The sequence below is a fragment of the Protomyctophum parallelum genome (assembly GCF_964188405.1).
Source record: "Protomyctophum parallelum genome assembly, chromosome: 2".
In the NCBI taxonomy this organism is placed as follows: Eukaryota; Metazoa; Chordata; class Actinopteri; order Myctophiformes; family Myctophidae; genus Protomyctophum; species Protomyctophum parallelum.
This window is the reverse complement of record NC_139699.1, coordinates 12,872,746-12,887,743: the sequence shown is the minus strand read 5'-3', so window position 1 is coordinate 12,887,743 and position 14,998 is coordinate 12,872,746. Positions and strand designations below refer to the sequence as shown.

The 14,998-nt window shown below is 41.0% G+C and overlaps 2 protein-coding genes and 1 long non-coding RNA gene across 3 annotated transcripts in view; 2 read left to right on the top strand and 1 right to left on the bottom strand.

Annotated features, from left to right (window-relative positions):
* Positions 1–824: 824 nt before the first annotated feature.
* On the top strand, positions 825–1,286 carry LOC310855124. Its single transcript, XR_014568963.1, has 2 exons — positions 825–1,089; positions 1,151–1,286. It is a non-coding gene; the product is annotated as an uncharacterized lncRNA (long non-coding RNA).
* A 1,519-nt stretch (positions 1,287–2,805) lies between these two features.
* LOC310855245 (potassium-transporting ATPase subunit beta-like) lies at positions 2,806–9,831 on the bottom strand (the record flags this gene model as incomplete). The annotated part of the gene is made up of 7 exons (XM_083760168.1): positions 2,806–2,964; positions 3,177–3,269; positions 3,364–3,426; positions 4,745–4,950; positions 6,433–6,546; positions 7,552–7,680; positions 9,720–9,831. The coding sequence occupies 7 exons, from the start codon at positions 9,829–9,831 to the stop codon at positions 2,806–2,808; spliced, it is 876 nt and encodes a 291-aa protein (XP_083616294.1).
* Positions 9,832–14,776: 4,945 nt separating this feature from the next.
* Positions 14,777–14,998, top strand: part of tmem255b (transmembrane protein 255B) — a gene marked incomplete at its 5' end in the record, with an annotated part of 29,208 nt that continues 28,986 nt past the window's right edge. Inside the window, one exon of the mRNA XM_083759194.1 lies at positions 14,777–14,845. Coding sequence (XP_083615320.1) covers positions 14,777–14,845 — 69 coding nt within the window. The remainder of the gene's footprint in view (positions 14,846–14,998) is intronic.

Here is a 14,998-nt window from a genome sequence, read left to right as displayed (position 1 = left end):
TCCTTTATAGCAAATGTGGGTCTCTCCCATGCTTTCGTGTTTCCCAGGATTCTTCTGATAATTTGTGCAATTGTGCATATATTTCTGGTGAATTATCTTCTTTGCTGCCTTGCTCTCAGCGGCTGCCTTCTCCATCTCTACAAGGGCGGTTCCACCCCAGGTTGTCTTTCTGGTGTATCTTGGCATTTTCTACAATGTTTATGACATAGAAAATAAAACATATGCAATGTAATATTAGATTAAAATATGTTTAAAACTGAACTTAACTTGTGCCTCATGGTGGGGTAATGTGAGACAGTGTCTCGCTTTACCCCAGAGCATTTGTCTCACTTTACCCCACACCCACATTTTGGTAAACAGGACCTCTTTTAGCAATTCAGGCTAATCTTCAGCTAGCAGCAATCTCATGGATGTATATGATGGTAGTTCATCAACGTGTATGATTTAAGTTTTTCTACCTGAATTAATTTGCTTTGACACAACAGCTGATTATGTTGACGACAAGAAAATTAACTTTTACATGCAAAAAACATATTTTTGTGAAAAAAACATGCTTACCACAGCACAATAAGGTCCTCTCCTCCATGGCAGGTAGGAAATGGGAGGGGCTTCAACATATAATGGTCACATGACACAAATGTCTTGTGGTCATGTGATACAGGGGGTGTCTCACATTACCCAGTGTCTCACATTACCCCCGTCTCCCCTAAGTACTGTTTTAGTCTGGACGTTTGAGTGCAGGGTGTATCTGCTGTGTTGTTTTAGTCTGGACGTTTGAGTGCAGCGTGTATCTGCTGTGTTGTTTTAGTCTGGACGTTTGAGTGCAGCGTGTATCTGCTGTGTTGTGTTGAGTATACAGTGTGTCTCTGCTGTGTTGTTTATGTGAGGGATTTTCTTATGAATATATAGCGCAGGGATGACAGATTTGAAAGCATTATTATGCTTTGCTTTTACATTATCTTTTTTTGTCCGGGTTTGGAGCTTGATTCCTTGCAGAATCTGGGGAAAGTGTTATTTACATACTGTACATATCAGAAAGGAAGAAATGAGAGAAATACTACAGTATTTATATAGAAATATAGAACGTTGGCAAAGTAGTTGTATTCACTCAACTTTGATATATATTTGTCAGAGGCTTTAGAAGTACAAGACTGCTCTCCTCTGGCTTTATATTTGTCTTTAAAGTCCATTCATAATGTGCCTGTGCCATATAACTGCCTGTAAGATAGCTGTTATTATGTTCTATGAATGTTTGATATTTATTTCATATAAAATGTGAATGTATATCTGGGAGTTTGTTAACAAAGTTTCTCTATTGTGGGAAAAGCTTTGAGGTGCCTTTTTTATATTTTGGCTTATCGTGAACGTGAGTGACAACCATATAATGACTTTAAATGTTTAATTCAGTTGTCTGTTAAACAATACAGATAGTACAATGAATCATTCAGCAATGCTTGGCCAATCTTGTTATTATTCCAATCAACAGCAATAGGTAGTGTAAATATCACTGTGTGTTAATGATTTATCAGAGGGCTGATGCTAAAGGATCTGGAATCACCAGGAACATGAGCTCTGTTAGGCTCAACAGAGACTAAGCTTATTGTTTTTTCACTGATTCGTAATCTCAGAAGTCTCTGCCGAGGTTAGAGCTTTGTAATTGAATCGATAAGTCTCTGTTGAGGTTAGAGCTTTGTAATAGAATTGATAAGTCTCTGTTGAGGTTAGAGCTTTGTAATTGCTAGTCGTGAAACACTCAGGTATTTTCCTTAAAAGTAAACATAGCAATACTACAATGTAGAAATACTCTGTTACAAGTAAAAGTCCTGTATTCAAAATTTGACGTCAATAAAAGTACAAAGGTATTGGCATCAAATGTATACAGAACGTAAAATTACTATACAGAATGACGCCATTCACAAAATACAATATATTATTGTATTGTAATTAGTACAGCATTCATGTTTAATGTTGCAGCTGGTGAGTTGGGACTAAAGCTATCAAATAATAAGTGTAGTAAAAAAAAAGTACATTCCATACATTATAGCCTACTGCTGCTCCATTACATATCAGAGGCAAATATTGTACTTTTTTTTACTACACTATAATTATTTGCCTCTGAGATGTAATAGAGCCGCAGTAGGCTATAATGTATGGAAATGAGCAAAGTAAAAGTACTTGAGTAAATGTTCCATATTGCCAGTATGACGTGGCACTGAATGGCTTAAGGTTTTCAAAGAGCAATAATACACTATTTTACGGTACTTTTAACTACAAATCTTTATAGTATACCTTTGACACTAGCAAGTAGGTTGTTATTAAATGTGACCAAATTTGACTGAGCGACTGCCATTGCATTTTTTTAGATTAGAACATTTTAGATTTTTCATGTCATATGAAAGCAGGGAAACATAGCTTCAAAATTGACATATTGGTTGTTCAGTTTGACCCACCAGTTTTGGAGATATGGCTTATAGAGTAATGTCTTGCAGAAAACAGCGAGTTGAGAAAACAGGCTTGAAAGGATAATTTCTGTGGTCTCTAACATTACACCTAGCTACTGTACATGTTTAAGCATTTATTTCATATTTACATGTCGATTTCAGCTCTGACACTTATTTCAGACATGCTCTAGTATGTGAAGAGCTTGCCTGTGCTATTAACTCATTTTGAAAAGAAAGTTTCTCTCCTCTTGTGAAAAGCTGGAATTTGTGCGATGGCAGTATCTCAGTCAAATCTGGTCACAAATGATGATTGGGTATCCAAATAGGCCTTGTCTTTGGCCCCTTCCTGTTGCTGTGTTGTTTCTCATTTCATAGCGTTGAGGTAGAAGTCGACCTTTCCTTCGTAGGGGTCATGGATGTTTTGATAAGTGATCTTCTCAGAGACCACTCTGCATTGGAGCTTTGCAGACTTCTTCCCTATCAGGTGGAACCGAACCGCTACCAGTGGGTTGACATATGAGGGCTAAACGGAAACGGGTAAGAAACCAACAGGTTACACAAATTGTGTGTGTGTGTGTGTGTGTGTGTGTGTGTGTGTGTGTGTGTGTGTGTGTGTGTGTGTGTGTGTGTGTGTGTGTGTGTGTGTGTGTGTGTGTGTGTGTGTGTGATATTTGTAGAGCTAACATGTATGCAGATTGGTTTGTGTAAGTAGGCCTACTGTATCACACTGCTTACCTGTGCCTTTCTGCCATAATAAGGGAAGTAACTGAGATCGTATTTCCCCCCCTCAGGGAAATACTCGATATGTGCAATGTTTTCATGTCCCTCCTATGCACAGAAACATACACCAACATGTTAGGAGTACATATTGCATACGGTGTGGTGGATCTCATGTGGTTATTACTTATTAATTATTACTCACCGTTACTGTACAGTTGACATGAGGAGGGGTCTTGGTGTCGTTGGTAGGCAAGTAACTAATGATCTGGAGAGATTCAACATAAAGTTTAGCAACTTTGTCATTTATATGTGTAGTGCAAATACTTAACACTTAACCCTTATAGCCTACTTAAGTTGACCAGATTCCCAAGGGCTATACAGCAGTGATTTTCAAAACTTTTTCACGTGGAGGACCCCCTAATTAATATATTACTAGAGCGGTGCCTGTTGGGCACTGGCCTACTTGGAATGCAAGTTAGAAATGGATGCCCCACCCAGATATTATGTCTGTGTCCCTTTTGTGCCCATATAATATGGAGTTCTTTGTCAGGCATGCCCAAATATGGAGTCTATGCAGACGTCAGAATGATGTCAGAACAGGCCAGCTCCATATATGGACACTGGGCCCAAGCAGGGGCCTTTTGTGGTGGTTCTGGACTGACCGACTCAACATCGGGCACTGCACTGCACTCACTGTGGGGGTGTGGAATGCGTGTGTCAAGACATTTAATTTATAGTTAGAATTGGCTGTGGACCCCTGGGGATTTGTGTTGTTAAAATGTTTCAAAGATTATTTCACATTTCCCCCTTTTTTCCCAAGATTTTTGAGAAATGACAAGTTTGTAGATCTTTCAAGATGGGAACCCATTTTTGGGTTGTTGTTGCTATGTGCAGTATATACTGTAGCAACATCATTTTTTGAGAGGCGCTATAGGCACTCCAATGCATGGCTTTCCGAAATTACGTAATAGGCCAGCCAAGTCTATGGACTTTTAATGTTTGTTTAGAGCATAATTATAAATTTCCTTTGTTTAGGGTAATGACAACATAAGACGTCATCTCACTGATATAAATCCATCTTGTAATACATTCATTTCATTTTTGAGGGGCGCTAGCCCCTCCTATATACATATATGTTTTGTAAACGCCATTGGCAATGAAGGGAAATCTTACGTCATAATGTGTCATTTACGTCATATTGTCTCTTTATTGTTAATGGCGTTTACTTTAAGGACATCAACATGCCTCCATAAAATCTGGGCCCGCCTCACTTGTGAGGTTTATCTTAATGTTTGAGGGGCACTAGGGACACATATGCACGGCTTTGTGTGTTTGGCTGATGTATGATGATAGGAGCACCCCTGTGTGACTTTTGAATAAATATGTATTTGATGTTTTCTCAGAAAACGTATAGGTCAGGATGTATAGAAGGCGTTTTTAGAATCGGCCTCAGGCCTAAATTAAAGAAAATCCTGAGGGACCCCCTGGACCCTCCTCAAGGGACCCTGGGGGCCCCTGGACCACCTTGAGAACTACTGTTGTACAGTACTATAGGCTCTCGTACTGTATAGTACCGTACATACCCGGTTCATCTTGATGATGATACAAGGCATGCTGCAGTTGTAGCCGAAGGTGGGGTCTTCCAGACCGGAGCAGGGTCCCAGCATGCTCTGGGTGAAAGGGCACACCCACTTGGTCTTATTAGGAGCAGAGAAGGTGTCCTGGATGAAGTACTTCCCTTGCAGTCCTGTGCAGTTGTGGTTGCACGCCTGCTTGGTGTCGTTGTATGCTGAGAGAGAAAGAAAGAACATTTAGACAGTTGTGCTTGTTGCAAATTCTGCTGTTTTAAACGACCACTTCACCACTTTTCAACCTATCTTCATATAATAGGTCCTCACTAATAATCATGAAAAAATGGCGCAATTCTTTTCTACTCGGGTCTGTGTCTCATAGGAGGGCTGTGGGCAGTTCAGAAACCGTCTTCCAGTGACATCATCGATGGGGAATACAAGCTGATAGAAACGGCAGGCTTTCTAGTCCTGAAAAGTTGCAATGCGAAAATGGAAGCCATCGTTCTCACGATAATTAAAATCTAAACATTTTTGTAAAAGAATCTTGTTTAAAAAAACATCTGCCTAATGATGATGTCACTGGAGGACGGTTTCTAAACTGCCCACAGCCCTCCTATGAGACACAGACTGAGTAGGAAAAAAATTGTGCCATTTTATCATGATTATTAGTGAGGACCTATTATATGAAGATATGTTGAAAAGTGGTGAAGTGGTCCTTTAACCCAAAAGGGTTATCATGTACTAATTTATTAAAGCAGTGGTTCCCAAAATGTGCTCAAAAACCCAAAATAAAAATGTGGTGTGTCTCTGTGACTCAGACTTGGTACAAAGATTTAAGAATTACGCATTGTGAACTTGGAGATCTGCTATTTTCTCATGTGCACGGTGTGTCTGTGTATCGATAGCATTCGGGGAGAAGCTCAAATGGGACACACACCAACCACGGACTATCTAAAGAGGACGAGAAGCGAAGACCGTACGGTACGTTCTTGGCTTCTCGTCCTCTTTAGACAGTCCTTGACACCGACCGGCACGGGAGAATAAAGGCTCAGCTGCTGCGACTGTACTGGTTCTGCAGCCTGAAGAAGCTCGGAGTATAAGACCCCGCATCCTCAGGCTGTTCTGAAAATCGTTTTTTGAAAGGTTTTGGGGGGAAATGGCTCTGCGAAATGGGCTGTGAAGAGTCTGTACTAACGGATCAGGAAGTGAAGAGTCTGTACTAACGGATCAGGAAGTGAAGAGTCTGTACTAACGGATCAGGAAGTGGTGAAGAGTCTGTACTAACGGATCAGGAAGTGAAGAGTCTGTAATAACGGATCAGGAAGTGAAGAGTCTGTAATAACGGATCAGGAAGTGAAGAGTCTGTACTAACGGATCAGGCAGTGAAGAGTCTGTACTAACGGATCAGGAAGTGAAGAGTCTGTACTAACGGATCAGGAAGTGGTGAAGAGTCTGTACTAACGGATCAGGAAGTGGTGAAGAGTCTGTACTAACGGATCAGGTAGTGAAGAGTCTGTACTAACGGATCAGGAAGTGAAGAGTCTGTACTAACGGATCAGGAAGTGAAGAGTCTGTACTAACGGATCAGGAAGTGAAGAGTCTGTACTAACGGATCAGGAAGTGAAGAGTCTGTAGTAACGGATCAGGAAGTGGTGAAGAGTCTGTACTAACGGATCAGGAAGTGAAGAGTCTGTACTAACGGATCAGGAAGTTGTGAAGAACGTTGCTCATCTTCATCCAGCTCTTCTGACATGATGTGTTGTAGTTGATCTCCACCATCTCCTCCCCGTAGGTGTCTGGCCACACCATCACCCCTAGTGGACAGACAGAACAGAACTATTATTATAGGTGTCTGGCCACACCATCACCCCTAGTGGACAGACAGAACAGAACTATTATTATAGGTGTCTGGCCACACCATCACCCCTAGTGGACAGACAGAACAGAACTATTATTATAGGTGTCTGGCCACACCATCACCCCTGGACAGACACAAAATAACTATTTTTTAACTTTATTTGGTTATTTCCTTCGAAAATAATACATTTTCTGTTGTACGGTTAATCGGTTATGTAACTTCTATATATTGTGATATCTAATTTACAGTAATTGCCTTTCCCACTGTATAGTCAGGGGATATTAATACAATCTGGGATAAATTCCTTACCAATACATTTCTTCACTAATGTATTTATAAACGTGTCTAGTAGAAACACATCTCACAAATATTGAAATTCAGTTTCCTTGGAGAATCTGTGACAGCTGCTGAACGTTGGGGTACAACTATATGCAGGCAAAATTGGCCATAGCCACTTTTCCAAGTCATTTGTGATGATGGCTATGGCCGTTTTAGCCTAAGGAATGTTTTTTGTACAAAACAAATGCTTGCAATGGATTCAGAATCATGAAAACCCCCAAGTTTGGAATATTTGAATGCATAATTATAGGTAGGCCTACTTATGGTACCCCAACTTTCAGCAGCTGTGATAGAATAATAGTTTTTTAATGTTTTTTTGTGGCTTTCACATTTTATTTTATATTCTTTATGGAGGGACAGACAGGAAACGGGAGAGAGATGGGGGGAAGACGTGCAGTAAAGGCCGTCGGGATCGGGAGTCGAACCCGCGGCACACTGCCAGACTGGATTACCAGTCAAGGTGCCTGGACCGCTGAGCCACGGCCCAGGGTGAAGACATTTATTGGTAAACAATTTATTCCCAGATTGGACATTGTTTAGATAATATTCCCTGACCTGGTGATGACAGTCGGTCCTGGTAGTCCGGGGCATAAGGACACAATGTGAACATGAGGACTGTTACCTGGTGATGACAGTCTGTCCTGGTAGTCTGGAGCATAAGGAGACAATGTGAACATGAGTGTCCAGATGGCTAGAGAAAACAGTCCCGTAGTCACTGCGTAGAACGCCACATAATACAGACTGATGTACACTGAGAGAGAGAGAGAGAGAGAGAGAGAGAGATGACACATAATTGGCAAAATGTCCACAATACTATTATATTGTGCAATTTTGAGCTAGTGATAAAGTTTTATTCATACCCGGGATACCATAGAGTATGGGGATACCCCATAGACGAGTTCATATATAGGGTTCAATTGATTTTCAACCACTTAATACAATACTGTATGTACAACAAATAGCTAAAATTGCCAATCTACTAAAAACAATGAATCCCCAAAAGATGCCCCATCAGTGCCCATACCCGAGGTGGGGTTGGCGAAAGGGCCTTTCTGTGTGGAGTTTGCATGTTCTTCCCGTGTCCCCTAGGGTAGGTACCCTCACATGTTCTTCCCGTGTCTCCTAGGGTAGGTATAGGTACCCTCACAAAAACATGCAGTAATCCTGGTCTCTAAACTGCATCCCCCTGGCCAGCCGGGGCGCCTGATGGAGGGGAAAGGAACTGGTTGGAATAACGTGTTCCTTCCACTCGCTACGTCCAACCAGGGAAACTCCCCCCTGTCAGGTGTAAAGGAACAACTTGGACACTCAGCACATGAGTTCAAGTCCGTTGCTCTCCCCAGGTTGGCGGAGAAGCCCAGGATTACATTAGATAATTGACACAGGAGTGAAAAATGGGTTACAAAATCGTGGGATAAAAATTATAAAAGGAAAAATGAATGATCAGAGGGGGGATATCAAAAGCAAGAGCATGAACCCCCCATAGTAAGTATAGTAAAGGCATACAGTGCCAGAAGTCAAGGTGCCCTCTGTCTGTAGAAGAGAACTAGGACCTGATTGTAAGATCAAACACAGGGGAAGGAGTCTCACAGCCCCTAAAGTCTTATCTTACACTATGTGCTTATCTCTGTGTCCACACGCTGAAAACACACTCATTACATAGAGTGGCATTAAAAGGACGGGAAAAGTCATGTGTGTGTGTGTGCGCCACCAGTATTGTACAATAAAAACTATTGAAGAAAGACCATTACTGCATCAAAAGTAATAGGCAAACTATACTATAAAAGCTGGTCAAACAAAGTTTGGAAAATAGACAATCTACAAGCTCAATACATGGAACCGTGAGACGTTGTGAGCTTGTAGATCTGCTATTTTGATAATATTTATCTGTGGAACCGAGTCAAAGTAAATAACAAAGTAACGCCTCAACACCATACATTTGCAAGTACTTGTCAGTTTGGTGGTCCCCAGGTGGTCCCCAGTTAAAATATGATTATTATGTGCATGAAAAGGTTGAGGTCTAAACCTGACCAAATCTTATCGCTGATAACCGATCTACAAGCTCGCTCTGAGGTCTGCTGTGAGATCTGCAATTTTTGCCGAATTTCACCCCAGAATAGGGATGTGGTTATAGGGTTCATGTGGTTAAGGAATATGTAATATTATCATTGTTAAACAATTAAAGATTCCAAATATTACTGCGTCAGATGTTTAATGACATATACTGGAAGGTAATAAGACACTTGAATTAATCAATAAATTAATAGTTTGCATGTCTTTAAATATTAGACTAATTGCTAGTCATTCATATTCTATTGGTCCCATGGTGCAAAAATATCTAAAACACATACGGTAGGTTGCAAATATTGTATTATGTGAGGTTTTAAGGGGCTAGGCTAGGTCAAGTGCTACTCCACCATGGCCCATAGCACTTGCCCTAGCCTAGCCTAGCCCCTTAGATGGCACTTTATGTAGACTTAGATAGTATTTTAAACAGACTTATAGCTTGTTACGTAGACAGCACTAGAATTGCATTTTATGTAGTCATAGCACTTTATAGTACACATGTATAATATATAATATAGTATAGTACGTATAGTTTACATAGATACTCCACTGTTACGTTATTAGTTTATACATGATTCATGATAACTACTTTTTATATATGTGATGTATGCCATGTTTTTGTTATTGCTTCAATGCTTAATGTAAATCGCTCTGGATTAAGAGCGTCTGCTAAATGCCTAAATTGTAATTGTAAATTTGACTTATTTTTATACTTCTTCCTACCCCATTTCTCTGGAGTTCTCCCCATAAATTTCCCTTCATCTGAGTTCCAGATAAAGTGACCAAAGTCTTCACAGCGTTGCCCACAAGTTTTCTTCTGCTTCAAGGTCGCCATCTTGAGGTTCTGTGTTGAGCAGGATCCAGTCTCCTCTTCTCTCTTTTCTAACACGTATATAGTTATTTCTGCCCTCTCCTGTCCCTCCACACTCCCCTTTTGAGGTGTTTGTGCCTCTGTGTTATTGTTATTGCTACTCAATGCTCTTATACAAAATTATGCTAAGACTCCTTCCCTGACACTCAGGCTGTTGTGCATGTGTTATCTTTGATTCAGGCTTTTATAAGCCTGTGATAAGTCTTAGTATGGCATGGTACGGAAACAATGGTTGGCCAACCTAGGAACAAGTAAAGCGTATCCTTCAGCACTCACTGGTGTCCTCTGGGCAAACTAGAGGATCACCTTGAGCTCTCATTATGGCTTCAGGACGATGCTCGCCAGATACCAGTCAGTATCTATGCCACAATCTGCACACTTATACTTAGTCATACTTACAGTAGTTGCTTAACCCATTTAGGCCTGAGCTCGATTCTACAATAAATGCCTTCTAAATCCTGACAGTTTTCTGAAAAGCCCTATGTATATTTTCACGATAAAAAAGAAATAGCAGACCTACAAGCTCGTAGCTCGCCACCGAGTGGCGCGCTATGAGCTTGTAGATCTGATATTTTTCCACAGACACATGGGCCCCCATTTTACCGCTGTAGTGCCGAAATGATTTCGGCTCGTCAGAAATTTTCAGCCGCACCGAAGAGCCGACTTTAGGACGGTACCCCCCCCCCAAACCTAAAATGACGTCACATTGTAGGTGTATGAATCGCGCCTTACTCTGTCATACATATTATAAACATATATACATAGTACATTTGCATAAACATGCAATTGATTGTATAATAAAAGTGTACTCCAAATGCATCACACCTTTATCCACTCTAAACACAGTGACAAGGGCATCTATTCTTTGAGTTATCACTGGACTACTGGAAGCTAATGAGTCACACGTACTGTAGGCCCGACGTGTGCGTCAGTGACGTGTAATTGACATTGTGCTCGTGTTTGTTCTCGCAGGTCACGTTCGTATCTACGACCTTGGTCTGGTCGTAGAGCTGGCTGACGACCAGCACAAGATCAAGGGCTATGCTGGTACTCCAGGAGTCCAGGTACGGTCCAGGGTCGTTCTGGTCGTAGAGCTGGCTGACGACCAGCACAAGATCAAGCCAGGGCTAAGGGCCGATTCATACTCCTATTTTAGAGCCGAATAAAAGTCGGTTCGGCGCTGTAGAGCCTACAATTTGACGTCATTTGAGGTTTGGGGGGGCGGGTACCGTCCTAAAGTCGGCTCTTCGGTGCTACTGAAAATTTCTGACGAGCCAAAATCATTTCGGGCACTACAGCGCCGAAACAGCGGTAAAATAGGAGTATGAATCGGCCCTATGCTGGTACTAAAGGTACGGTCCAGGGTCGGTCTGGTCGTAGAGCTGGCTGACGACCAGCACAAGATCAAGGGCTATGCTGGTACTAAAGGTACGGTCCACAGGGTCGCAGACACATTTTTATGGGTCCCTTTATTTTTTGATGGTCACATTTTGTAGTGAAATTAGCTGATCTACAAGCTCACAATGCGGAACGACGCAATGCTTTGTGAGATTGTAGATCTACTATTTTCTCTAGTTTACTTCTGTGCTAAAAGGTTTTGGAACCTCTAATGAACTAAACTAACATACAACCCACCTGCTCAGAGGGTGACTGGTGACTCTACTACTCAAAGTGGGGTCCAGGGACCCCCAGCTAAATTAGTTCATATAGCATAAAAATCTGTTTAACCACTCAGTGGCGCGCTACGAGCTTGTAGATCTGCTATTTTAGTACAACATAATGCTAAAGTATAACGTAACGCTTAAAACACCAAAAGAGGTTCCTGCTCAAAATGGATTAAAGGAACGTTGTTTTGTGTACTCTTTCCCCTTCTCTCTCCTTCACATGTTTTGTTTTCACCCTGCTTGTACACTAATTGTTACAACAATGTGTCAATGTCTGTAAGTTGTAATATTATTCTTAAAGTAGCTATAAGCAATAATATGTAAACATTCGAATGACACATTCTAGGGGCCACAATCTGCATTCCTAGAAGCTTTGTCATTGGTCGAAAGAAACCCAGTCGAAATGACAGTAGACCGGCAAATCGACCAATGGCAAAGCTTCTAGGAAAATATTTGAATTCAGATTGCGGCCCCTAGATGTGTCACAGAGATAAAAAGAAGGCAGCGTTTTACCCATTGCTGGCTGTCTGAATACCAAAAAGGGAAAAAAAAAGGTTATTACAATTTTGACATATTATTGCTTATAGCAGCTTTAATTATCAGAATTGTATTACCTATTAGGTTTTATTGTTTACTTTAAACAGATTTCAATCTCTTCTTGACATGTCTGTCTCCATGCCACATAATGTACTAGGCATCCACAATTTCATAGCTCAACCATGCCTCCCTGTGGCATAATGCTGCTATTGCTACAGTACCATCATGCAGGTCTAAACAGATAGAAGCCACTTTACTGCACCTCACAATATTTCAAAGAGTATTTCCAAATGTCTGGACATTTTCTGTAAACTGGATCAGGTCACAGGCCAGTGATCGTTCCAAAGAGATGCAACGCACAACTGTTGAGGTGCTGGCCAACAAAAACAAGCAATACAAAAATATAAAGATGTCACCACCACACACTCATAGCTTCAAATCAAAACGTTTTGGCAGCAAGGCTTTCTTCAGGGTTGATGTCAGAAATATTTGACACATTGGAACTCGAACCAGCCTAGTTGATTGGACCCCCACATACCTGTACATTAAGTGTGTGTTGTAAATGCTGTTGTGTCCTATACAGACTCGGGTTCCGTTTTAGGGCAATTAGAGTAAGTGGGAAAATAACAAAAATTCAGTCTAAAATGTTCCCATGTAAAAATAAAAAATAAACACACATCATAAATTACAATATCTAACAGTTGTGTCTCCTATACGACTGAACCTGTTCTTAACTTCCCTATAAATGGTCACTGTAATTGGTGATCCTTTGCTCCATACATTCTCAACCATTTATAATATTGACCCTAAGAAGGCAGCTTTGCTGGGGAAGGTTGTTTTTTTGTTCACTAAAATAATGGTAACTAAGGCAGCTAACTGTCTGGGCCACAAGATTTTCATGGGTGAAAAACGTATATTATTCCTAGCCTATAGCTAACATATGCCGTATTTACACATAAATGTAACAATATCCATCATAAAGCAGTTGATGTTGTGAAATACTATAACATGACTATCAGTGGAGAATCTAAACAAGAGTCTGATAAAGGTGCAGTGCTGCTGATAAATAATGCAGGGCTTGTCAGCAGAGCTGTGCAGGTGAAACTCAACCTGTTAGGTCCTGGACCTGCTGTCTCTCCATGGTGACGTCCAAAACACAACACCAAAACACAACATGCAGGAATGGAAAGAAAAATATCTATTTTCAAAAGGATTGCGGGAGTAGTTAAACGAATAAAGGGATTAACTTGAGTTAGATCCCTTAAACCACTTTAACCTTGGTTTCCATGTACCTATTTTGGTCATGTCATTGTTTATGTTTGCATGTGAAGGGGGGCCCTTCGAGCTTCAGTGCCCATGAGGGGCCCTCAGAGGTGTTAATCCGGCCCTGGTGAGGTAGTAGACAGTGACACTGATCACTGGAAGAGCTATAGGGACAAAAGTGTTCATACGCAATCATCTGTAATGGTAGCCTGACACTCAGTTTCACTTCACGTCAGGATTTCTTTAAATGTAATGGTAGTGATTCAGGGCTGGAGCCATGCAGGCTATTGTAATGGTTAAACATGTTGCATTTTGGAATAATAACATATGGTCCGCGATGCACGTCCCACTGGGAGGAGACCCCGGGGCAGACCAAGGTGCAGATGTATTGTGGGATCTAGCACTGTGGGCTTACTTATTTGTGTTGTGAAAGAGATATTATACAGTATTTAAGCTGTGCTCTATACGTGTAAAGCAAATATTGAAGCCTCCTGTATAGTATAATAAAAATATAATACATTCAAATAAATATTTTGCCATTAATAAAATTAACACTTTGTTTATACCTTATACCTTATACACCTTATTTCCATACTTAATGTGGTTAACCATGCAGTGTGTATGTGTTGGACGAAGGAAACACATCAATCAATCAGCATCCTCTAACATACAGTAGACATTTCTCGCCTATAGTTTAGCTAATCTACATCATGGGATTTTATGTTACACATTAAACTGCAGAGGGAAGTCTGGAGCACTCTGGTGGAGCTGTTGCCCCCACGACCCGACTACGGATAAGCGGTTGAAGATGGATGGATGGATGGATATGGATGGACATTAAACCGTGCAAAACCACAACACATTCACCCCTGAAAATAAATAAATAAATAAATAGGTAAACTGCTATGAATCCGCATTCATTCCCTCAAGAAGAACTACTCCAAATAGTTGATCTACAGTAATAGAGGTAGACTACATCTTGCTGCTGATTGGCTAAGAGAGTGATATAGTAGCCGCTATGTTCACCTTTCTTCGTTCGTTGCTGTTGATCGTCTGTCCCTCAGTCTGTCGGAAGACTCGGAACCCACAGAGGAGTATTTATACCGCCGTGGTCAAAGAATAGTAGAGATAAATTAACAGTAGCATTAAAAAGTTTAAAGCAAACGTGGTAAATTGACACAAATCCGCACCGTCATATGCACGAAAATGACTGGATTATTATAAGAACTGAACTAGTATTCGCAGATTTCGCACACCACTTCTTTGCACCTGTGACCGTCCAGGAGGCAGGGCTGCAGGCACAACCATCGAGGAGAAGAATAGGATGCGGGTGATGTGAAGAAGTGTTGTCTGCTCTCCATTATATGATCCTCTGGGCTGCATCCTCACCTACATCTATCTCTGTTTGACAACTTCTGGATAATTTGTCGCTGTTATCCGGAAAAATGCAGGCTATGCAGCAGCAGCAGCAACAGCAGCAGCAGCAGCACCAGCCACCTGCAGCCCAACAGACTGTACAGACAACTCAACAAACTGTACAGCAAACAACAGCAGAAGTACTGGATGCAGCAGGTTATTTACAACTATCATCACACACGAGTGTTGCTGTTGCTTAATTGTTGTTTTGTTTATAGATAAAAGTATTTGTTTCATTTGATTTGCGAATA